Source organism: Xyrauchen texanus, chromosome 19 (genome assembly GCF_025860055.1).
Source record: "Xyrauchen texanus isolate HMW12.3.18 chromosome 19, RBS_HiC_50CHRs, whole genome shotgun sequence".
NCBI classification, from domain to species: Eukaryota; Metazoa; Chordata; class Actinopteri; order Cypriniformes; family Catostomidae; genus Xyrauchen; species Xyrauchen texanus.
This window is the reverse complement of record NC_068294.1, coordinates 14233743-14259060: the sequence shown is the minus strand read 5'-3', so window position 1 is coordinate 14259060 and position 25318 is coordinate 14233743. Positions and strand designations below refer to the sequence as shown.

The 25318-nt window shown below is 41.3% G+C and overlaps 1 protein-coding gene across 1 annotated transcript in view; it reads right to left on the bottom strand.

Moving 5' to 3' along the window:
- fstl5 (follistatin-like 5) overlaps positions 1-25318 on the bottom strand; it is a 246588-nt gene that overhangs the window by 213393 nt on the left and 7877 nt on the right. Inside the window, 1 exon segment of the mRNA XM_052149538.1 lies at positions 7912-8050. Coding sequence (XP_052005498.1) covers positions 7912-8040 — 129 coding nt within the window. The 5' untranslated portion in view covers positions 8041-8050.

The window sequence follows — 25318 nt, the reverse complement described above, 5'->3', positions numbered from 1 at the left end:
AGTTGACATGTCATAACTACAGGAATTTTGAACACTAAGCATAATGTTCACATCCACACTAATCTGATTGATTTAGATTTTGCCATGTTTTTGCACCTCATACACACTGGAACTGCATTTTCCTATACAGACAACAGAACAAACACTTTCCATTACCATAAGGAAACTTAAAATGAAGGAAAATCAAGGTGAAAATTTATATTTTTAAATTAAAATATGGATTACTGTGGACATGGCCTAACTGTAAGGACTATGTTTTTTCAAGCCAACATCAAAGTTTGTCTTAACAAACTTCTAATTTCTAGTTGCAATTTCGTTTGGTGCAACAATTGAGGAAGAAATTTAACACTTCACTTTTAACAATTTTCTTAAAAGAAAATATTTATTGAAGATAAACGTCTAGGTTACGTATGTAACCTCTGTTCCCCGATGGAGGGAACGAGACGTTGTGTCAGAGAAGCGACACTAGGGGTCTCTCTTGAGTGCCGATATTCACCTCTGAACTATGAAAAAAGGCCAGTGAGAGTTGGCAACCAGTATTTGCATGTCCCGCCCCCGGACATACGGGTATTTAAGTGGCGCAAATACGGGAGTTCATTCAGGATTTTTCTGAGGAGCCGGAAATGGTCCGGCCACAACAGGGGCTCGGCTCAGCGACGTGGCAGGGGAGACACAACGTTTCGTTCCCTCCATCGGGGAACGGAGGTTACATACGCAACCTAGATGTTCCCCTTCTGTCGCTCTCTCCACGTTGTGTCAGAGAAGCAACACTAGGGGTCCACTTAAAAAGAGCCATGCGCTGAGCCGTGTACGTGATCCGCTGATACAGGAGCGAGCAGGTATTCCTACGTGCAGAACGACCAACTGTATCAGGCTGCACGTACCCTTGCCCAATGCCCCATTTAAGCCATCAGGATTCCTTATCGTTACCCTGGAGGGGGGAACAAGGTGATGGCCGCCAACATGGGAACGGGCCAGCCTGGCTGGGCCTCTTTTCTCTCTATGTTTCTCGCATAGAGCAACTACGGCCGGGGCCCTTACACGCATTGTGGGAAGGGGGTCTTAGCCCTTATTAGGGCGGAGAAGACCCTGCGGAGGCCACACCTACCCGGGAGGGTAGGCAAATTTTGAGTGGCAAATACATCGCATGGCCTATACTTAGGTCTTATGCGGAAAAGTAGTGCGGTGGTAGATCCAGCCTCGCAGAGGGGGGAAGCATACAGCACGGCAACCGAGGCAGCTGTAACTGCCTAACTCGTGAGGGGACAGGACCGTGGTTTTACACACAGGGGGAGTCCGAACAGGAGGCCTTACCTGTGGGGCACCTATACCAGTACAGGGTAGCTTGCGGTACCCGCAGTGGTTTGGGTCGGCGAGTTCCTCCGCAGAACTGCGACCCATGAGGGCTAGGGAGGAGTCAACCAGTGTCCCAAACCTGGGATCTCCTGGGAATGAAGGCGCACTGTTTCCCCTGGTTAGGGGGAAGGGCGCTGGGTGCAAGCGATTCACTTGGTCAGATCGTGGACGTGCCACCGAGTTCTACGGGCTCGGTACCTGAGAGAACACGGGACGATACTGACTCAACTTGGAGATTGTAGAATCTCACAAAAGTGTTAGGTGTTGCCCAGCCCGAAGCTCTACAAATGTCTGCTAGGGCAGTGCCCCTAGCCAGTGCCCACGAGGACGCAACACTCCTGGTGGAGTGGGCTCGGATCCGCAAAGGGGGGGGGCACGGCCTGGGTGTGATAAGCCAGGGAAATGGCGTCGACAACTCAGTGGGCGAGTCTCTGCTTGGAGACAGCATTCCCATTCTGCTGTCTCCCAAAGCAGACGAAGAGCTGCTCAGAGCGTCTGGTGCTCTGTGTGCGGTCCAGATAAATACGTAAGGCACGTACTGGACACAGCAGTGAAAGGGCTGGGTCTGCCTCCTCCCGGGGCAGCGCTTGCAGGTTCACCACCTGATCCCTGAAGGGTGTGGTAGGAACCTTGGGCACGTAGCCGGTCGCGGTCTTAGGATCATGAAAGTGTCCGCCGGACCGAACTCCAGGCAAGCGTCGCTAACAGAGAACGCATGCAGGTCCCCGACCCTGTTGATGGAAGCGAGCGCAATCAGCAGGGCGGTCTTGAGAGAGAGGGCCCTGAGTCCAACTGAGTCAAGCGGCTCGAAGGGGGGTCTCCGAGTCCCATAAGGACGACCGAGAGATCCCAGGAGGGAAACAGGTTAGGCCGGGAGGGAGTCATCCTCCGGGCACCTTTTAGGAACCTGACGATTAAGTCGTGCTTACCAAGAGACTTGCCATCTACCGTGTCGTGGTGGGCCACGATAGCGGCAACATACACCTTGAGGGTGGAGGGGGACAGCCTCCTCTCCAGTCTCTCCTGAAGAAACACGAGCACTGACCTAACTGCGCACTTCTGCGGGTCTTCGGCTCGGGAAGAACACCAGTCCGCGAACAGACGCCACTTCAGGGCGTAAAGATGCCTGGTCGAAGGGGCTCTGGCTTGGTTAATAGTGTCTATGACGGCCGAAGGTAGGCCGGCTAGATCCTCCGCGTCCCGTCCAGGGACCAGACATGGAGATTTCCTGGGAGGCAAACAGGTCTACCTGGGCCTTGCCGAACCTGTCCCAAATCAGCTGGACCAATTGGGGTGGAGCCTCCACTCTCCGCCGGGCAAGTTTTGTCTTGACAGCACGTCCGCTATCACATTGAGGTTGCCGGGGATGTGAGTGGCGCGCAGTGACTCCAGTCGCTGCTGACTCCAAAGGAGGAGACGACGGGCGAGCTGTGACATGTGGAGGGAGCGTACTCCGCCTTGGCAGTTTATGTAGGCCACCACCGTGGTGCTGTCTGTCCTGACTAGGACATGCTTGCCACGAATCAACGGAAGAAATTTCTTCAGGGCAAGAAAAATGGCCAGCAGCTCTAGGCAGTTGATGTGCCAGCGCAGCGGGCCTCGGTTCCACCGGCCTGCGGCTGCGCGCCCGTTGCACACGGTGCCCCAACCCAATTTGGAGGCATCGGTTGTAACCAGAACGCGACGGGACACCTGCTGCAAGGGTACTCCTGCCTGTAGAAAGCAGAGGTCTGTCCAGGGTTTGAAGGTTTGGCGGCAGGCGGGGGTAACTTCCACGCCGTGCGTGCCGTGGCGCCATGCTCGTCTCGGGACTCGAGTCTGGAGCCAATGCTGAAGTGTCTCATATGCATCAACCCAGTGGCGCGGCCGCCGCGGAGGATCCCATATGCCCCAGGAGCCGTTGGAAACGTTTCAAAGGGACCACGGTGCCTGGTTCGAAAGAAGCGAGGCATTCCAGCACTGACTGAGCATGCACGTTGGAGAGACGTGCTGTCATTGAAACTGAGTCTAACTCCAAACCGAGAAAAGAGATGCTCTGGACCGGGGTGAGCCTGCTCTTTTCCCAGTTGACCTGAAACCCTAAACGGCCGAGGTGCTCGAGCACCTGGTCTCTGTGTGCGCATAGTAATTCCTGCGAGGAGGCCAAAATGAGCCAATCGTCGAGGTAATTGAGTATGCGTATGCCCGCTCCTCGTAGCGGGGCAAGAGCCGCCTCTGCGACCTTCGTGAAGACGCGAGGGGACAGAGACAGGTCGAAGGGGAGGACCTTGTACTGATACGCCTGGCCGTCAAACGCGAACCGTAGAAAGGGTCGATGTCGAGGGCGAATTGAGACATGGAAGTACGCGTCCTTCAGGTCTACCGCTGCGAACCAATCTAGATGCCGGACGCCAGATAGAATTTGTTTCTGGGTAAGCATTTTGAATGGGAGTTTGGACAAGGTCCGATTGAAAACTCGCAGGTCCAAGATCGGTCGTATGCCGCCGCCTTTCTTGGGTACAACGAAGTAAGGGCTGTAGAAACCCTTCTTCGTTTCGGTCGGAGGGACAGGCTCTATCGCGTCCTTGATTAGAAGGGAGGCGATTTCCTCGCGCAGGGAGTGGGCATGTTCGCCGTGCACTGCGGAGGAATGAACGCCCACGAAGGGGGGCGGAGACCTGGCAAACTGAATTGCGTAACCGAGTCGGATGGTCCGGTGCAGCCACCATGACGAGCTGGGCAGTGAAAGCCATGCCTCTAAGCTCCGTGCTAGGGGCACCAAGGGGACAAGTATTTTGGGCGTACCGGCGGGCTTCGCAGCGGTGCGGAACAGGTAACGCGGCGTCGGGAGGCGCTGTGGCGTCCCGAGGCTCTGGTGCTGAGAATAAACTCAAAGCACTTACCTTGTTCCGCGCGCCCGGCAGGGGGTGGGTTCGTGACTGAGGAGGAGGTCTGATGCTGGCGTCCTCTGGACTCGTCTGAACCGGCCGGCTGGGGAAAAGTCGTGGGGCTGAGGGCGGAAGCACCGCATCCTGGGCGCCGAGACTGTTGAGGCCTGAAAGCAAAGTGCCGTGAGAATGGCATTTGCGGGCCATGTGACCCAGAGGTGCGGCAAATGAAAAAACAAAAGATTCTCTTCCCGGCCCTCCACCGGGGGACGGAGCGGTCTTACCACCTCCGGAGCTAACTTCTCGTCCTCTGTGTCCGCTGTCTCAGGGACGCTTGGGAGCCTTCCGGGTCCTCGAAGGGGTCCGTGAGGCAGGGGGCGTACGCTTCATGCGGTTTGCTCGACGCCGGGGCTGAGAGCTGGGCCCAGGTTGGGGTGGAGCAGAAGGTCTTCAGGCTGCGGGAGGACGCCCTCGGCGAGCAGGTGGGGCCTGGGCCGTGGGGCAAGCTTGCAGCGCGGCATGGTGTGCGAAATGGCCTTCGTCTGCTTCTTCACCAGGGAGAACTGCTGGGCAAAGTCCTCAACGGTGTCGCCGAAGAGGCCAAACTGGGAGACAGGGGCGTTGAGGAAGCGAGTCTTGTCAGCTTCGCATCTCAACCAAGTCCAGCCATTGCTGACGTTCCTGGACCACCAGAGTGGCCATCGCCTGCCCGAGTGCCTGCGCTGTGACCTTCGTCGCTCTTAGGGCGAGGTCGGTTGCTGAGTGCAGTTCCTGCAGCGTGTCGGGATCAGGGCCACCCCCGTGCATGTTGCGAAGTGCCTTGGCTTGGTGGACCAGCAGGAGAGCCATGGCATGCAGGGCGGAAACGGCGCATCCGGTAGCGCTTTAGGCCTTCGCGGTGAGCGATCTACAGGACCGGGAAGGGAGTACAGGGCGGCCCCGCCAGGTGGTAGTGCTTCCGGGACATAAGTGGAGCGCAACAGCTCTATCCACCTGGGGGATCTCCGTGTACTCGTGGCGCGTTCCGCCGTCGAGGGTGGCGAGGGCGGATGAGCAGGTGGCGGTGCGACGAGTGGAGAGGGGTGCTCTCCACGAAGACGTCAGCTCATCATGCACCTCCGGGAAGAAAGGAACCGGGGGGCGAGGCTGTGAGCGCCCACGCCCAAGAATCAATCGTCCAGCCGTGATGGCTGTGGGGAGGATGGAGGGTTCCAATCCAGGCCCACGCTGTTGGCTGCCCGGGAAAGCATATCGGACATCTGTGCGTCGGCCTCCTCCTGGGCGTGCAAGCCCGAAAGCGGCAGCCCAGAGGAGCCCTCAGCATCAGAGCCCACGCCCTCCGATGTCGCGGCGAACTCATCTGCTTCCATCGCAAGAGGGTAGGCAGACTGGCTGTGAGGCGAGTCGCCGCCACCTCGAGCGGGGACGGGAGTCAACGAGCGTGCCGGGGCACGGGTGGTCCGAGGGGGCGTACACGGCAGAGCTGCACCCGCTGCCATCCCCGAATCGCCTCCATCGCCAGCCGCATCGTCCTCAATCCCGTGGGAAGAAGGAGCGACGCGGGGGGCGGCTGGAGTGGCTTGCTTACGGTTATAAGCAAGCCGCGACCGCAACGTTGTCATGGTCATGTTCTCGCAATGAGAACATGAACCATCCACAAACGCAGCCTCAGTGTGATCACTGCCCAGACACACGAGACAACGCCTATGGCCATCGGAAGCGGAGAGTACTCTACCGCATCCAGGAACAACACAGGGGCGGAAAGGCATCTTTACAAAGATGCGTCCTTAAAAGGACGTTCAACGCTGCTGTGTTTTTTGCTCTTTTAGAGGAAATTACTCTTTTAAATAAAATCACTCTTTTATGAATGAAAGAACTCGTGAGAGATCTTTCTTATCTGCAACTGTCAATGCGCTCAGGGGCAGGAAGTGCACAGCCGTGCAAACAGGAGAAAGCCGCTGTTGTGCGCCGTAGAATACAACAGCATGCAGCAGAGGATAGCAGGAACTCGGTGTGTAGAACGCAGCAGTCTGCAAACACGACCATCGGCTCCGAAGAAATTTTCTGAATGAACTCCCGTATTTGCGCCGCTTAAATACCCGTATGTCCGGGGGCGGGACATGCAAATACTTGCTGCCAACTCTCATTGGCCTTTTTTCATAGTTCAGAGGTGAATATCGGCGCTCAAGAGAGAGACCCCTAGTGTCGCTTCTCTGACACAACGTGGAGAGAGCGACAGAAGGGGAACTAAATTTGTCATGTTCCAAAAACAACAACCAAAAAACTGGAAATAAATAATTAGCTGAGAATAAGAACTGAGAACATTTACATACTGTGGTTTGGCTGTTCAAATAACCCCCTGACTTTTCGTCTGTCGCTGATGTTCCTTGGTGAAACTTTTTTAAAAGATTGCAAAACATTTTTGTAAATATATATTAAAGACTTAAACTGCTCTGCACATGAGAGGAGAAAATCAAACATGCTGGCAAGAAACTGTTAACTCTAGCCACACACAAGCAATATGATATTCAAAGGTACCCCACTGAGTCAATAAAACACTGCGTATCTGTCTATGCCATCTATTCTATTCTAATGATCAAATAACCAGCAAACCACATGCAAAAATTGACTATTTTGATAGCAAAATATAATGCCATCTGAAACAGGTTAGATCAGAAATGGATAGAAGAATTTCAGATCATTTCTGCAGAGCTAAGTTCCCAACAGAAGCCTGCGGTCGACTAAGGAACATTGCCTTGTTGTACCAATACAAAGAGGCACCAAAACACGTTGGTGGAATGACCTTCTCAACTCCTTCCGTGAAGCTGACTCAATTTAAAAAAATTGCCTTCTTTAAAAGAAAAATCTTTTCCATGAGCACTTAACCAGTTACTAAAAAAATAAATAATTATTGTTGTATTTTAATCTGTCTTGAATACTACTATTCTGATGCTAGTGAAACTTTATGATATGGCACTTTTTGTACCACTGTCTCCTTAAGATGATTCGCTTATAATGTATTCTTCTTTTGTAAGTCGCTTTGGATAAAAGCATCTGCCAAATGAATAAATGTAAAAATGTAAATGGAACGCCTCTTGTCCAATCGGATTTGAGGACCTAAACTAAATTTGTATAAATTAATATATTCAGGATTTATAACTATATATTCAGAATTAAAATGATACAGTATATTCAGAATTACAATTATATATTCAGGATTCATATTTATATATTAGGATTTACAGGCTGGATGGACGGATGGATGGATGGATGGATGGATGGATAAATAGATATAGAGGAAAAGCATTAAATTTGAGGCTTGTTAGAGCTGCATTATGTTTTTGAGTGGAAGAAAAACACCTCAATTGCTGGTATCTTACTGTGTGTGTCCACAAAGCTCACCCACTGCAACAGCCAGTCAATAAACATTCACTTATGCAATCATGCTGGGTAGTTTTATCTTGATTTCAGCACAGTTGAAATGCTCTCCTGCAGTTCTAAATGCCCATAGTGAAAGATCCAATGTTTTTTAGTGTAAATGTTATGCATATCTGATATTCTGTTCATGAAGAGGAAACATTTTTAAATCATCCACAGAGGGGTATCAAAACAGAATTAGCATTGTAACTGGCCAGACAGAAGTCTCCTCTTGTTAAGGGATGGCTAATGAATTAGGAAAGATCAATACCTTGTGACGGAATCTGACAAGAGGTCGATAAGTCAACGGGGTAAATCCTTCCTTGCCAGGGAGTGGCTCTGCAATCAGAGCTGACCCCCAGAGCAGGACAGCTGCCCACCATCTACTTGAGTCTCTCATGAGTACACTCCTGCAATAAAATAAAGACATTCATATAAACAAACAAACAACAAGCAGCACAGGTTTAAGTCAAGTAGAGCATTTAAGCTTTATGAAACAAACAATACATCAGAGCACAGCTAATTAGAGTAGATAAAGGAGGATGCCAATCTAGTGTGGGTTTAATATAACGCTTTCAATAAAAAAGCCCATACTCAATGGCAAGATTAAATCTAATTTGAATCAATTCAGGTATAATGAACACCATGAGGAAATAAAGATAAAGCTAAGAAAAGCGATCAATATGTTACTGTAATGACTAAAATGCATTAGATTGCAGTTATTTTCAAGTCAGACAGCCACATCAACTTAGAGACAAGGGTACTATTACAGAGTTAACTTCTTTTTCATCCACTAAGTGACTAAATAAGGTGCCTCACAAAGACACAAGAGATATAATCTTCCAAGTCTGAAAGACATTAAAGTCTAATTTTGAAATGCTAGTACTTAGTCATGTGAAAATAGATGTTTTAGATCAGTGGTTCTCAACTGGTGGGGCGCGCCTCCGGACACTCTTCCGGGGGGGTGGGGGGGGGGGGCGCGAGTAGGCTACGATAGAAGGGGAAAAAAAGTGGAAAAAAATTTTTTTGGGGCACATTTTTTTTCTCACTAAACTACTGTCATAAAAAGTTATAGTTTTGTATATACATAACTCCTGAATAAAAATTAAAATGTGTTTGGACTGATTTTTAAAAAAAAGTTTTGAACAAATTTGATTGGTTTGTCAATAGTGAGCGCAAATGCAGGTGATAAGCATAAGCTGTTTCATTAAGCGAGTCATTGAGTCATTCATTCAAACGATTCGTTCAAACGGCCGATTCATCAAGAATGAGACAGATGTTTGTGAATGGGTCACTGAATCTTTGACTCAACCGATTTGTTCACAACACTGAATCATTCAAAACACGATTGAGTATTGCTGTGAGATGCGCTATGGCTATGCTGTGATCTTTGTTTGGATTCATTGGATCTATTTTCGCTGCTAAAATAGACCAAAACAGTCATTATTTCGTCTAAAATGTAAGTGACTTAATATTATTAACTTGTTTGTTGAACTGTCATATGAAATCAGTGTCACATTTTCAATCGTGAGGTGATGGTAAATTAAGTGATGGTCAATTGTCAGCTCTCTTGGTCGTCAGGTCGTGTGATGTATGTTGCTGAACTGTATTCAAATGTTATAAATATAAAAACACCACATTTTGAAATTTAACTGCAGTATGTCAATTTAGTTTATTTGTGTGTGCTGCGCTCATAGACTTTAGAAAACGGCGCTCATTTGTTTGATTTCAACCTGTCTTTGCAAGGCCGCGAAAACTCATATTATCGCTCTTTTGCGTGGGTTCGAGATCCGTTTGTGTGCACAGCAAATGAGCTATCAATTGATATGCAGGAACAGCTTATTGAGCTGAAGAGTGACAGTAGACTGAAGGAACTCTTTAGCTCCTGCCCTCTTTCGTCATTCTGGGCAGCATTGATGCAGGAATACCCTGATCTCTGTGACGTTGCCTTGAAGATTCTCCTTCCTTTCACGTCGACATATTTGTGTGAGGCAGGATTCTCAAAAATAACTGCACTCAAAACGAAATACCGCAATCGTGCACAAATCGAGGATGATTTGAGGCTATGTTTATCAAACATTGAGCCAAGAATTGAGGATCTTTGCGAGGCAAAGCAGGCTCAGGTCTCACATTAACATCACCTACCAGCAAGCTTCTGTAAAAAATGCAGATGATGCCTACTATTAGGCCTAGTAATAATAACAATAATAAAGCATAAATTAATATCAGAGGTCTGGTGCCAATTCCCAATTATAGCAATAGCCTAGTAATGATAATAGGCCTACTGATGATAATAATAATAATAATAATAACAACAATAAAGCATGTAACCTCATATAATTATATAGCAATAGCCTAGTAATGATGATAGGCCTACTACTACTCATAATAATAATAATAATAATAATAAAGCCTGCAAGCTCACATTAGAAGTCTGGTGCTACTGCCAATTATAATAATAATAATAATAATAATAATAATAACAACAATAAAGCATGGGGCGGGGCGGGGCGGGGTGGGGGGCACTGGGGCCCCAACTGCAATGAACCAGCTTTGGGGGGGCCCAGCTTGCAAAAGGTTGAGAACCCTGTTTTAGATAAACCCTTAAGGTGATAAATTGACTCATTTTAGTGTTGCTTAAGAATTGTTTGTGTACTTGACAGAGACTATCTATTGAAATATTTATACTATATACTACTATATACCATTCTCGTTCACCTTCATACACAGACTCATATTCACTGAAGTCTCTCCGTTTCGGAGCCAATGAGCTCTGCTGCTTTTCATGCCTTTAAAGACTGACTATAGCATGATCCAACAACATTTGAGTGCATGCTGTGAAGGAGCATATCATTTGGTTTGACCCACTGAACAAATACGCACCTTCCCTGAACTTGTTGGTCATTTGAGTCTGAATGAAATGAGAGGTTATTTGTGAACAAACTGAATATATTAATAAATAAAGATTTGCTGAATGACTGAATGAGAGAAGGCGTGTAGTTCGTTCAGTTTGATATATGAGTCAATCGCTTTCAACAATGAGAGATAGGGGTGAAATGCACTTAAGACAAGTTTATAGGTATTCACATAACCCAATCCCCAATTTATGAATGTGTAAATATTACTGAAGATGTACAGTAAAAATGACATGAATTACAGATGGAAATGTCATGCTTTGATGCACAGTGTAAGATATTTAGACTTTTTTTAAAACTTTTTCTTTGTCTGATAAATAAATAAGCCCAGAATTTGAAAAAAATATGGGGAAAATAAGACCTGCCATTTGTGGTGAAAGCAGTTATGGTGTTTCAAATCAAATTTTTAAACTGTCTTCATACATTTGAACACAAATGCTTTGTCGTGCTTGTAAAGACTGACTTTAGCGCAAGCCAATAGCATTAGAGAGCGGGCTGTGATGGTACATATCATTGGTTGGACCCACTGAACGAATACATCCCTTTACTGAACTAGTTGGTCACTTAATTTGTGAACGAACTAAATGTACTGGTAAACTCGTTTGCGACCGACACGATGAATCAGTCATCATGAACGATGATCTAACGGGGTGGAAAAGCTGCATGTTGTTCGTTCATATCGTCAATCTTGTTCAACAAAGGGCCGGATGCATTATGAATAAGCGGGAGAGATGACAACACATTACAATGACATACAGAAGTTTTAGAAACTCAAGAAACTTTTAGGGTAGTATTGTTGTCCTTTTTTTTGTATAGCTTGATAAAAAGTTATGCTCAGCAGTTCACAGTATGATAGTTATGCTTTGTTTTCATTTGAAGGGAAAGACTTATGATCCTTCAACACTCTGAAGTCTCTTAGTAGAATTTTAGTAAAGGATAATTAGACTTGTTCTGTTTGGGAATGAATGCTTTCAGTTCAATGCAATTACCTAAAAGACGGTCATCTGCAGGTGAAAAGCTCAGCCCTGCACTGATTGCCACATGCCCCCATCACCAAACTGTGACCGTTTTCTTAAAAGAAAAAGTTTAAGAAATGCCTACATATCTTATAATGTGCATCAAAGCATGACATTTCCATCCGTAATTCATGTAATTTGTACTATATGTCTTCAGTCATTTTTGAACTCGTAAGTGATTTTGAAACAATTAAGTGCCGGTTTCATATTTTAGTTTTTTTTTCTCACTGTTTGTCCCGTTTGTAGGCAATATAATCTGCATACCATAATACTTTAATCCGCATTAAGGCGGAAGAGCTGAATCCCAATGCTGCTGTTTTGTGTTGCTTTTTTGTTTGGTTTTTGTTTTGTTGATTTTCCTCAAATCCAGTCACTGGCTCAATACAAGAATGTGAATTCTTTCTGAATGTGGATGCCTGGAGCCAGTGAGATTGTCTTGGGTTGGAAGTAGTGTTATTTTATTGATTTTAATTCTTTAATTGAAATTAATCCTTGTTTTTGGTTGTGAAGCTGAATTTAGCAGCGATTTGCCATCAGCCTCCCTCTCCTCTGCTTTTCTCACAACCATATTTTGTTTGTTCATGTTTATTGAGTTTATGTTAGCTCTGTCTCCTCTTTGGTGGCCAGAGTTTTGTGTTCTTTTGTTGGTTTATTATAGGATGTTTATTTGTTGTCATTTCTTGTGTTTCTTTCAGGTGCTTGGGGCCCAGCTTAGGAGGCTAGACGTTCTCCATTTATGGTGGTGGTGTCCCTGTCACACAGCACTGTGTATTAACACTTGATTCACCTGTCTGCTTGTGTGAGTGACTGTATACCTGAGAATGAAGTGTCTTTACAGGTAGATCGCTGAGTTCGGGTAGCCTACCTGCTCCGGGTAAGCTATTTTTAAGTGTTTATAGCCTAGTGTGAAGCACTCACAGATTTTTATGTAATTTTAAATGATGGAATAAGTGTCTAGTACCTTATTTTATTGTATTTGTTGTTCTATGTGTGCATGTTTAATAAAGGGAATTATTTTGTACATTTGTGTCCATGTCTCTTGACCCATTTCCCTTGGAATGTTGAGCCTGTATGCCCTTTATTCTTATTGGGTTAGTATTTCCCTGTGTATAAAAACAAAACAGGGTGCCGTAGTCAGCTCTCCTATTCTGTATTTTGTCCTAGTAGTGATTTCGTACTAGTAGTGTCACCTCAGCACTTCACCACAACTCTTATGTAAATTGTTTGTTGTTAGTAGATTCTAACTTTAATGAAAATATAAAATGGTCCATTCAGACTTTTAAATTTTTCAAAATTTTCTCTATGAGACCCACAGTATTATTTTATTTGTCAGAAGTCCTCCTATGTACCATACATAGGTATAGATTCTGAATGTAAAACATTTCAACACAAAACTGGACTGCTGTCATTAAGCTTCAATACAAACTGTTGAACTTTTAATATTCATATCCAAGTGCCCTCGACTGATGAATCTTTTGGTAAAAGATCTCTCAGAACCCACTAATTTAACTGTCTCTGGGCCCCAAATAACCTCATCCTGCCCAGTTTTGAAGAGACTATTTTGACTGTTTAGAATTTTTTTCTTTCTTTTTCAAAGTGCTATTGCTGCCAACGTGGCAAGTTATAAAAATGGTAAATTGTCTGCACTTAATCAGCGCTTTTTTAACCTTATCGGTTTTCAAAGCACTTTACACTGTCAACTCATTCACTCATTCACCCATTCACACACACACACACACACACACACACACACACACACACACACACACACACACACACACACACACACACACACACACACACACACACAAACACAAACACACTCACACACCAATGACGGCAGAGCTGCTATGCAAGGCGCTAGCCTGCCATCGGGAGCAACTTGGGGTTCAGTGTCTTGCCCAAAGTCACGTCGGCATGTGGAGTCACGTGGGCAGGGTTGAACCACCAACCCTGTGATTAGTGGCCAACCCGCTCTACCACCTGAGCCACAGCTGCCCCTAAAAAACTATTCATAAAAGATACATAATTTCCTAACCATATAACCACTGACACCATGTAAGCTACAAATTATTATCCAGACCTTTGCTGTGAAGGAAATGTAGAGGCCAGGTCTCTTGGAACTTTGAGTACACATGATCTAGCTGCTATTACACATAAAAATAAATAAAATAAAAAAATAAAAATAAAAAAAATGGACAGAAAACACCATAAAGCACCATATAAGTAGTCCATACAACTCATACACTATATTCTAAGTCTATTAAAGCTATACAAAATCTGTGTCAAGAACAGACTGAAGGTCAATATGTAAAAGATAATGTACAATCGGCTAGTCCTTATCACAAAATAAACTCTTGTACCAACCTGAAGGTATTTTTACATTTTTTTTGGATAATGACTGGACTGGACATTAAATATTAATTTGAGTTGAAATAATGTTAATATGTGAGAAGAATAAGATGGCAGAGTCTCCAGAAACACTGAATTCCACCTCCGGTTAGCGTCAGAGTTCTGTAAGGTGTTTATATTTTGAAAATGACAGTCTAACTGCTCATTACTTGCTTACTACACAACTACTTGACCAAGTAATATCAATTTGAGTTTAAATAATTTTTTTAATTTACTTGTAGCTATTACAGAGCAGTATGTGAAATAGCAGAGATGACTTGCAATACCCGAATGACTGGTAAAATGTAACCTTATTCCCAGATGTCATTATTCAGAAATATCAGACCTCTTGATGGTGTGATTGACCAATGATAAGCAAGTATTTCAGAAAGCCATGTAACAATCACTGATAATCTTACCCTCATACTGAAGCTCATAAATCTCATTGCCATTCACATTCAGATTAAAAATGGGACATCGCTTATGTGTGTGTGTGTGTGTGGGTGTGTATTTTATGTAACATATTACTACATTATGGTATTAGTGTTAAATGTAATGTGATAACATACACATTACTTCAGTGATGAAAATGTCACTGCTCCAACATACTTTATTAATACGTCTGTCTTTATTTTTTTCTCAGAGAATGGGGTGGGTTTTTAAATTACTCTGAACTTGTTTATCCTGTGTCTTATACTGAAAAAGTTGGTTCTCAAATTTGTCATGCCTGAAGATGGTGTGCCATTTCAAATATGTAAAAATGAGAATGAGATTTGAAAACTGCAGCATAGGGGAAGATTTTCAATGAATAATATCCTACATTTTGGTCTGTTCCTTTCATCATATTTGGCAGCACAATTCAATCAACAGTTCCTGTACATCAATTATTTTATATATAAAATCCAAATCATTAAGTACTGGTTGATGGTATTGCTCCTTGAGTAATTTCGTGACGTGACATTTAAACTCCTGACACTGATTTAATGATATTGAAACAAAGTTGCAAATATATATTGTATGCATATTTGGCATGAACTTTAGGACACACATAAGGTTTAACAATATTGCAGAAAGAAAATGGTCACATATATAAACAGAATAAATCTCTTCACACAGTTAATATATTAATAATTCAAGATTCCACTGACAATCTACATAGTGAGAGCACAAGTCATATAGACACAAATGGGAAACATCTGTCACTGCCCACAGCCCAACAGTTTGATAGAATACAAAATACATATGCAAGAGTTTTCTCAGTGACAGTAAAAGTCTGGAAATGGTCCACAAAAAAATCTCTGTCACTCAAGACATTATCTACATAAACAGTTGCATCTCAGATTCTCATGATAAGACAAGGTTAAGGAAAATGTGACTGAAATTATGAAGATATTTTATGTATTGGGTAAAAAACTTATGCTGCCACTATGACTGCACTATGACCAGGCAAATTCCTTAAGAATTTTCATGAGGAATTAACTATAAGTCCTTTGGAATTGAAAAATGAGGGAAAACAGCTGGAGAAAATAGTGAAACACTGGGGAAAAAAATAATAATAAAACAGGCTAGGAAATGAAAATGGCAAGATAAAGTAAGGAAACTATTGAATTTATGAAAAAGAGAGGTCATTATCTCAATCTCACTCTCTGTGTACAATCTGTTGCATGAATAATCTTTTATTGTGTGTTAAAATTCACCTTGGCTGATCAGTTCAACTTGATGTGCCAAAGACCATTTGAACTGCAAACATTTGCACAAAAGAAACCAGCACAAAATTGCTCTCCTTCTTCCCTAAACTGAGCAATTATATAGTATATACAGTAAGTGCAAAAAGAAAGTCACATTATTGCTTTTGCTGTCAACCATTAATTCAGTAACCAGACCTCTGTGACTAGTTCACAACCTTAAGATTACAATGAAATAGGACTATACTCTCTTGACTCAAAAGAACCTTTGCAGGATTTTGCTGCACTGTCCTTTCCTGTTATAAAGAATGTAATCCAAATATTCATAACCCAACCTTTCATTTTGAATGTTCTATCTCAAATCACATTCAGAGCTATTAAGTAAAATTAAAGCATTTGAGAAGCAGCTGTGTGATGTTTAAATTAATAAACGTAAATGTAAGAAACTAACTGTGAATCTAATGAACCTGGGTCAGGCCTTCTCACTAACACAGCATGAACAAACAGACTGATTGAAAATGTTGCGTTGCCACCAGTTTCAAGTTGCAAGAGTTCAAGATACTTTATGATATGAATCCTCTAGAATGGTTTCACTGCTTCAAGGACTGTTTACATGTCAGCCTCATTCAAATCCAAAGCTGAGTGGGCTGCATAATATTTAATGAAGTCTGCAATTATCTCTTTTGTCTTGGTAACGTTAAGCAATTGTTAGCCCTGCAGAGCCAAATTTCTGACTTCTTGTTACATAAAGTCTGGTCCACATTGTGGCTTATTCTGGCCAATAACTATCTACTTAGGCAGGAAGGTTCTGTCTGACCACTATGATCACACAGTAAATTGAAATGTTGCTTCCAAAATCACTGATTTCCCTGAAATCATCCACATTTAGGCGAATTACTAACAAGTGTCATACCCCATCAGATTTTTTTTTACATCAATCAGACATCAATTTAAGGGTGAACACATTTTCCTCTAGCGGTTCTTATAGTGTGTTGTCCATGCAACCTCCTAGACATGCTTTGGAGGTTGCATTTTTGCTCTAAAATAACATGTTTACTCCACTGATGGTTAGGTTTAGGGTAGGGGTTTGGGTAAGGTAGTAGGGTTAATACAATGTGCATTCCTGTTAACTGTTGCATCATTTACAACAAGTAATACTCACTTGCTTAGACTGGTTTCAGCAGCAAAAAATTCAACCTACTGTTGCAGAATTCACAGTGTGATCTAATGGTCTGACTAACAAGAAAAGCGACCAACCACAAACACATTATCTGAAAAGGTTGATTTAAATAATTACACTCCAGTTTCTGTCTGGGATTGATTATACATAAAACACAAAAGCGAACTTTTCAATAATTTGTTATCAGAATTTATGTTCATGCGTAGATTTCATAGCAGTAAACTTGAAAACTTTGGGAAATCAATTATATAAAAAGTGCTTATGTATTAACTTGGTACCTAAAGTGGACTGGTTCACCCTAACCAATGGAATGCTCTCTTTATGTACGGAGAGAAAGAAGAGAGTTCTGGAAACTGTTCAGTTGAAAGTGCTCTGACTTTACATGTAAACACTGATCAGTAAGCAATCAGTGTTTCTATGACTGTGGGTAAGAACAGTTTAGATGCAATGGCAAACCCTTGTATTGAGCTGCCTGCTGAGAGACTGTCACACAATGATCTATTGTGAGTGATAGACATCCCTCATTTGAAAGTCAATGCCAAGACACTTGGCATAGATGTGGCATGGACAATTTATGGCCACCTGATCAAGTTATGATGACTATCCCTATTCTGTAGGTGAGTGCACAGCTTTCAATCTTCTCTTCTCCATGCTGTCTCTTGTCCTGTCTCTCATTTTTGCATACATAAGGCCTAAACTATGACAGTCAGACATAGGGGAGATTGAAGTGAAAGTACAGATGGAAACGTGCTTGCATCCAGAGTGCTAATTTTTCAACCTGTTCTCATAGAATCACACTACTATAACTAAATTTTTTCAAAATTAGTTTTACATGCCTTATATTTTTCGCTCTGATTCACACATAATCTTATGACACTGAAACCCTTTAACTATAACAAATTATTTTCAAGTGTGAAATTGTACAGTGGCGCAGAATAGTTTGTTAGACTTACAACGTGTAAGACCTGGGTTTAAGACCAGCAAAGCAGTCCACACGTGACCTGAAAGTGTCAAAGAAGCACCACGAAATGACATGCTTGTTTCAGCTATTGTGGTTGTTATCTAACATTTGCTTTTAGTACACTATTGGTTAGGTTTAGGTTTGGGGTTTTGGTAAGTATGTCTGTTTAGATCACCTCACATTTTTTTTTTCACGACAGTATCTGATAGGTTTAGATGTAGAATTTAGGAATACCAGTTTTGTTTAATTAAAACGGGAAACAAAATGTGAGGTTTTTAAGGTTAATACTATTTAATCCCACATTTTCTATTTATGACACCATTGATCAGGTTTCAGTTAAAGGTTTAAGGTAAAAATAAAGTATTAACCTTAAAAACATGGGTCGAGTTTGAAATGATATTCTAACAAGCTACTTCTATTATTTTAGAAGTAGCTTTCCATTGACAGTCATGGCAGAAATAGTAAGAGAAGTATGGGCAGTGTAACACAGACTCAGGTTGATTGGGATCCATGAGCAGTCTTTATTTAGAGACAGGGTTCAGGTCAAAAGCAGGCAAGGTTCGGATATGGGGCAGACTGGAGTGTTAGAGGCAATCGAGTTCGTGGTCAGGCAGGCAGCAGATATCGAAGACGGGTAGACTGGCGTAAGGTAACAAAGGCAGGCGGCAGATAATCATGGTCGTAGACAGGCAGGGTAAGTACACAAGAGATCTAGTAGCAGGTTGATTTGTAAACGCTCGGTAATGCAGCCGGGGCAAACAAGACTTCGCAGTGATGGCACAGACACGCATGATTTAAATAGAGTGGAGGTAATGGGGAACAGCTGCGTGCAATCGAGCCAGGTATGTGGGGTTATGGGAAGTGTGGTAAGAGGTTAGAATTCAGGTGAGTTAGATCTCCAGTGGCCGGTTGAGGAGGCGCCTACACCGGCGCTCTTGACAGGCAGTATGCCTTTCCGAACTCAGCCATGATCTTTTTTGGAGAATATTTAACCTTGTTTTTAGTGCCCCTCAGTGGATATTTCAACTAGAAACTGAAGAGATATTTTTGACAATCCACAGAATTAAATTTGTCAAAAATGCTGCAATAGTCACGTTGTTTGAATGAGGTCAATCTGTAATTTATTGAGCAAATAATTTGCCTGACTTCAAATCAATGATGTGAAATAAGGATTGTGCTTTGAAAGTGCAATGTAAAAATGACATCTATTGTCACTTGACCTATGGACTGAAAAAAGCTAAATATTCCTGGCATATTAAAAGTTCAATGCAGCCCTAAAATGGCTTTGATAAGGTCAGTGTTGAACAGCTTAGACTCAGTAATCTCTGTCACGTCTCCCTGGGTGTTTACAGTGCCGTGTTTAAACAGTCTCTGGAGCGATGGAGTCTTGTCAATAAATACACGCCCTAACCGCTTAAGCAGATTGTATGTCAGATAGCAGGTACAATTTTTACTGATATTCTGTCATATAGTCAGTGATAACTGTAGATGTACACTGTATATTAAGCCCATAAAAATGACTATTAAAATAAATTATTTAGCTATTTTGCCTAGCAAATTTGCTATACACACAAGTCAGTGACTCACAGCATCGTATGCGAGATGAGACAGTCTTATATTTTATTTAAATATTAATTTTTATGTTGAAATTGCACTATCAAACTACAAAATGTTACAAAAACCCACCATGAATTGTTCCTCATATTTTTGTTTTACTGGAGAACAATATCCCAGAAATGAGTTCCTCACATGGAGTTCTGGAGAAAAAAAAGTTTAGCCATTCATCTTCTGGTGAATGTTCAGGATTAATTAGGTTCAAGTTATTACAAGATGTGGGAGTCGTGAGAGATGTTTTGTTTATTAGACGGTTTGGTCTTAGATTTGAATAACTTTAGTGAGAAGCACATCAGTGAGTATAACTCTTAAAATTCAATGCAAATTATATCGCATTTCCTACTAAAGTTACTATCTTACTAAGTGTTTCTTTTTTAATTACTCATCAAAGTACATTTGTATTTGCATTTGGCACCTGTCGAGTTGTAATTTTGGACCCTGATAACAATATATTAGGAAAATTGTTGGTCACAGTCATTGATTTATATCATGCCCATTTTACCAGCACTTCATACGCATTTTAGATTACATTAAAAACCACACATCCCATGAGAACAAACTAATTTAATGTATCTTGAGCAGTGCTGAGGAAGCTACTTTAAGATTAGGGTTAAGGTTAGAAATGCACTAAAATAGCACTAATTCAAGTAACACTGAAGTAAATGTGAAGACAGAGGAATTCTTATGCTTCACTCCAGCGGGTCATGCAGCAAATAACAAGTTCTACCTGTGTTTGTTTTGTACAACAACAACAACAACAACAAAATATGTTTAAAGGGTTCTTTCTCCATCACTTAATCATTTACTTGGAATCGCTATTGTGTGTATGTTTGTGGAGTGTATATCACTATAATGATCCTGGACACAGCACAAATTTTCCGCCCTTTTCCAACAAGTATTCAGCACAGACTGAATGAAATGTCAGAATCTAATGTTAAAATTGGTAAATGCATTAATCGCGATTAAGAAAAAATTATGCATTAAACATTTCAAATTAATCAAATGCGTTAAAATATATCATATATATTTGTAATAATAATCAGATTATATTAATTAAATCACAACAAACATTTTCTTGCAAAGAAACAAAAAATATTTAAATTAGGGTGAAAATAAACAGTTATGATGGAAACATTAAATTGAACAAACGACAGCATAAATTTACAATAATTTAATAAGAAAACAGCTTATTTTATTTAACGAAATTAAGTAAAAAAACAGTGATAAACAGCAGCAATTAATGAAATATTTCGCTTCAATAAAGAAAATGCAATGACGTCCGCACAGGCCCATAGTTAAATTAACAGCATACTAGTTTGGAAGAAAAGTAATGAATGCTGAAAGTTAATGAAAGATGTAATTGTTTGGCTGAACCATTCCTTCAAGACACTTAAATCAGTTATGTAAATCCATATCCATGTAAATCCATGCAGCAGCTGATATTCTATCAATCTCTATATTTGGTTATAAAGCCCTAGTGGCTCTGTTTAGCACATCATGATAGTGGTTATATATTATAGATGACAGACCCAGAGAAAGTATGCTGAAGTGCACGGCATGCTGTCAGTCATGAGTCAAGAATGACGAGGGTTCTTTAACTACATACCTCCAGGTAAGTAGTGAGTAGCTTGAAGGTGAAAGCTCTTAAGACTCTAATTTTAATGAGCTTACGAACTTAAATTTCATGTGTTTATGAACTTAATGCTAACAAACCCACTCATACAGAACTGTCTTTTCTCTTTTTAAAAGCTGTAAAGCAGAGTTGGAAAACAGTGTTGTTAACGTTTCTGCAGCAGATTATGCACCACATCTATATAATTTGATGTGCAAGGTAGTAAACATGAAGCAACATAACACTTCTCTCTCTCTCCCTCTCTCTGTGAAAAAAAGAACCCTCTGATACTGATGTTTTTAAATGGATCGGGTATCGGTCCGACGAGCCCGATCCAAATCCGATTCTGTGTGTTAGTCATGTTCGTTACGGTCAAGCTCAAAAAATGACATAAAAGACTCATGCATTTTATTCAAAGCCACCTGAAGATGTGCAAAAGCTCTGTGATTCACAAAAGGCTGTGTTTTAGAAGTAAATATATAAAATGCACACGCAGCTCCAGCGTGTTATTTAATGGCACTGCTCTGTTGACACATATGCATGCCTATTTATATTCTTCACGTAGTGCACAATATTTGAGCGCTACTCATGTACAACATCTCAGATGTAGATGCTCAATAGTTTGGTTCACTTATAATATACATTTAGAATGGCACCAGAGGTGCATTTTCCCAGAATTTGAATAAGTGAATAAAACTGTGAACTTTCCTACAAATAGACAAATATAGGACTTCCTGGAGAGTTCAGAATGTCAAAATAAAAGCGCAAGGGTTTAAAAGTTAAAGGTTTCACGCAGGCAGAGATATGAACTCAGTAGCAGGGTTTATTGAACAGATGATTGAAACAGTGATGTAAGCATTGTGAGTAAATCCAGTTGAGCAGAGTGGCAAACAGTAGGTGAGTAATAGGTATAGACACGATGAACAGATAACTCACAATAGTCTTAGAGGTACTTGATGATACTTGCAGGCAAAAATGAAGACACAGGAATGTTTGACATAGTAGAAAGTTCTGGAGTCTCAGAGATACTATCGATGAGAACAGACAAAGTGTGTGTGTGTGTGTGTGTGTGTGTGTGTGAAAGCAGGGTATATATTCAGTCCTTGATAAGTCACTAATGATATGCGTGTGAGTGTAATCAGAACTCAGGGGAGAGTGAGCACTCTGATGACAGTGAGGAAGAAAGAGAGACAAATGGTGCAAGATTGAGATATATTACTATTATAATATATTATTATAATTAGTTTACAAAATATAATAATATTTAAGTTGAATGGGTTCCAAAAAATAACTGTGTGAATGAAAAGTGAGCTGATGTCTTACAACTTAATTGAACAAAAAAGAGATCTGAATCCTTTAAAGTCCAGATACAACTTGAAAAATTGCTTCTTTTCTACTGATGACTTATACTGGAATTAATGTTACTTTTGCTGCTACATTATCCAGTATACTTGTTAATAATAAAGCTTTTATTAATAAACTATACATTTATATAAATAATATATAAAATAATGTGTACCGTAGTTAGAGGTTTGTGTTTCTTTACATATTAAAGAGTACACCCAATTATTTCCACACAATAATGTAAAGATATTCTAAACTGATTATGCAAAAAAAAAAACTGTTATCGGATCGGGATCAGCCAATTCTGAGAATTCCGATATCAGAAGACAAAAAGTGGTATCGGTGCATCAATAATTATTTGTAGCACAACCTCAGATGTAATACATATTCTGTACCATGTGACGACATTGTGCATTACCATTATATAGATGTTACTTGAAAATATGTACCAGGAGACATTTCTACTAGGGATGCACCGATGTATCAGCTGCTGACATTTATCGACCAGTTATTTACCAAATTCAAGCATCGGCACATCGGTTATAAGCATGAAAACGCTGATATGAATAACCGATGGTTTATTTGAAATGAATTAGCAACACATTTTTTGTAAAAACTCTGTTAATTTGAATGAACAATCCAAAAATAATAATAGCCACAATATTTAGAATCCCAAAGAATAAGTAATATTGAATTTTTATTCTTTCTTGTTCTCACGTTAATGTGGAAAAACAGTAATAAGCGGACGTGACAGTAAAAGCGGCACTTAGCTACAGGCTGCATGATGAGAGAAACCATCCAAAACACTTTGAAACAAGCAGACTTTTGACTTCTGAGAGATCTGTATAATATCAATTAATGCTGCATGATTGATCAAATTAAGAAATTTCAATATTGCCTTGCGTGATTACTAAACCTTAAAAGGCTGCATTCAGCACTTCAGTCAGCACTGTGTGAGCAAGCAGCACCCTCTAGCAGTCTGGACGGTATTCTCCATTATACCAATATAATACAGAATTTAAAAGGGGTTTTGTTTCTTTGGTCAAATCTTTTTATTTTTCCATGAGGTGATTGACATTTCTGTGAAATTGCCCAACATATGCATAGTATTAATATATCACATACAAATGTGTGTAAAATGTTATGTTATTTTAAACAGCAAAAACAGAAATTGCAAAAATGTTTCAGAAGTTCAACATAACCTTTTATTTCTTATCAATCATCATGTTATCATATTTAGTTATTTTTGTTACTTTTTAAATGTTTATAGATGACATAAACACATTTTTTTTTTTCACCTTTCATTATTGGCTCTCTTTACAATTTTGGCCAATTTGTTCAACTGATCCAATCTGTGTTCAATAGAATTAATTTATTGTTAAAAATTTATTTATTTAGCTATATGTAATGTTTTTACTGTACTAAATCATAAAATGATCATTTGTCATAAGAGAATTAGGAAACATGCTAAGTTGAAATACTGGCTTCTCCACTAACAATGCTACAGACAGTATATTCTACTTTGAAGTGTCCATTCCGGGCCGGAATGTTTTGTTCTGTGTGACCCCGACCACTGCCCACTCACCAATAGTATTTCGACACCGCTGGGTTGTCAGATTTTAACAAGTTTGCAGGTAAACAGCACTGAGTGCTGCAGCAATGGAAGCCAGCAAACGAATTGGACCAGAGATAACATATTACACCCAACCTAAAAAGCCTCACCATCCGTCTAAAACCAACCATGACCAGAGCCGTAGTAAAACAAGGATAAATATGCCTTTGGAAGATTTAGACAGCCTAAAGCCCAGAACTCCTATAAAACAGATGCCGAGTTGGCTAATTTGCTTCTCAACATTCTGGCAACCAGCATGAACTTCAAGTCTGGGCCGGGGCAGACTACCCTCCAATATTTTGAATTTCGACTGCAGTACACATTTCAAACGCTTGTAGTCAATCTTACATATAGCACATAAAAAAAAAAAGTGTACATCTTTAAAGCATAATCCTAAAGTAAAATGTAATCTGATGACAAAATAAGGAGAGTGGAAAATATCAGTATAGGCCTATAGCTTTTTGTTAAAATCTGACAAAAATTTCACATCAATCGGATATGAAACAGAATATTAAACAAAACTGGAAATTTCAAAAATCATTTTCAATATGATTGCTGAGCCAATAACTTCAAAAACACTGGAGCTTTGGTTATAAAGCCCTAGTGGCTCTGTTTAGCACATCTTGATAGTGGTTATATATTATAGATGACAGACCCAGAGAAAGTATGCTGAAGTGCACGGCATGCTGTCAGTCATGAGTCAAGAATGACGAGGGTTCTTTAACTACATACCTCCAGGTAAGTAGTGAGTAGCTTGAAGGTGAAAGCTCTTAAGACTCTAATTTTAATGAGCTTATGAACTTAAATTTCATGTGTTTATGAACTTAATGCTAACAAACCCACTCATACAGAACTGTCTTTTCTCTTTTTAAAAGCTGTAAAGCAGAGTTGGAAAACAGTGTTGTTAAAGTTTCTGCAGCAGATTATGCACCTCATCTATATAATTTGATGTGCAAGGTAGTAAACATGAAGCAACATAACACTTCTCTCTCTCTCCCTCTCTCTGTGAAAAAAAGAACCCTCTATAGTGGTGGGACAAATTTGGTAAAGGTCATGGGTCTCATATATATGGCAGACTGTTCCTCATGTAGTGCAATATTTCATATTCCATTAGTGTATTCTGTTTTGTTCCAACAGGCTGTGTAACATCTCTCACAGCAACAATCATCAATGCAAAATATTTGCATATCCATGAAGCAAACAGCCGACCCTTACACCTAAAATGTCATCATGTGATCAGATCTTTTCAAGGTCACATGACCTGGGTCTAGCCAGGTAGGATTGACCACGTGCTCTGGTTCTTTAACCAGATTAGCACGAGGAGAGTAAGGTTTATCCAGGGAACATA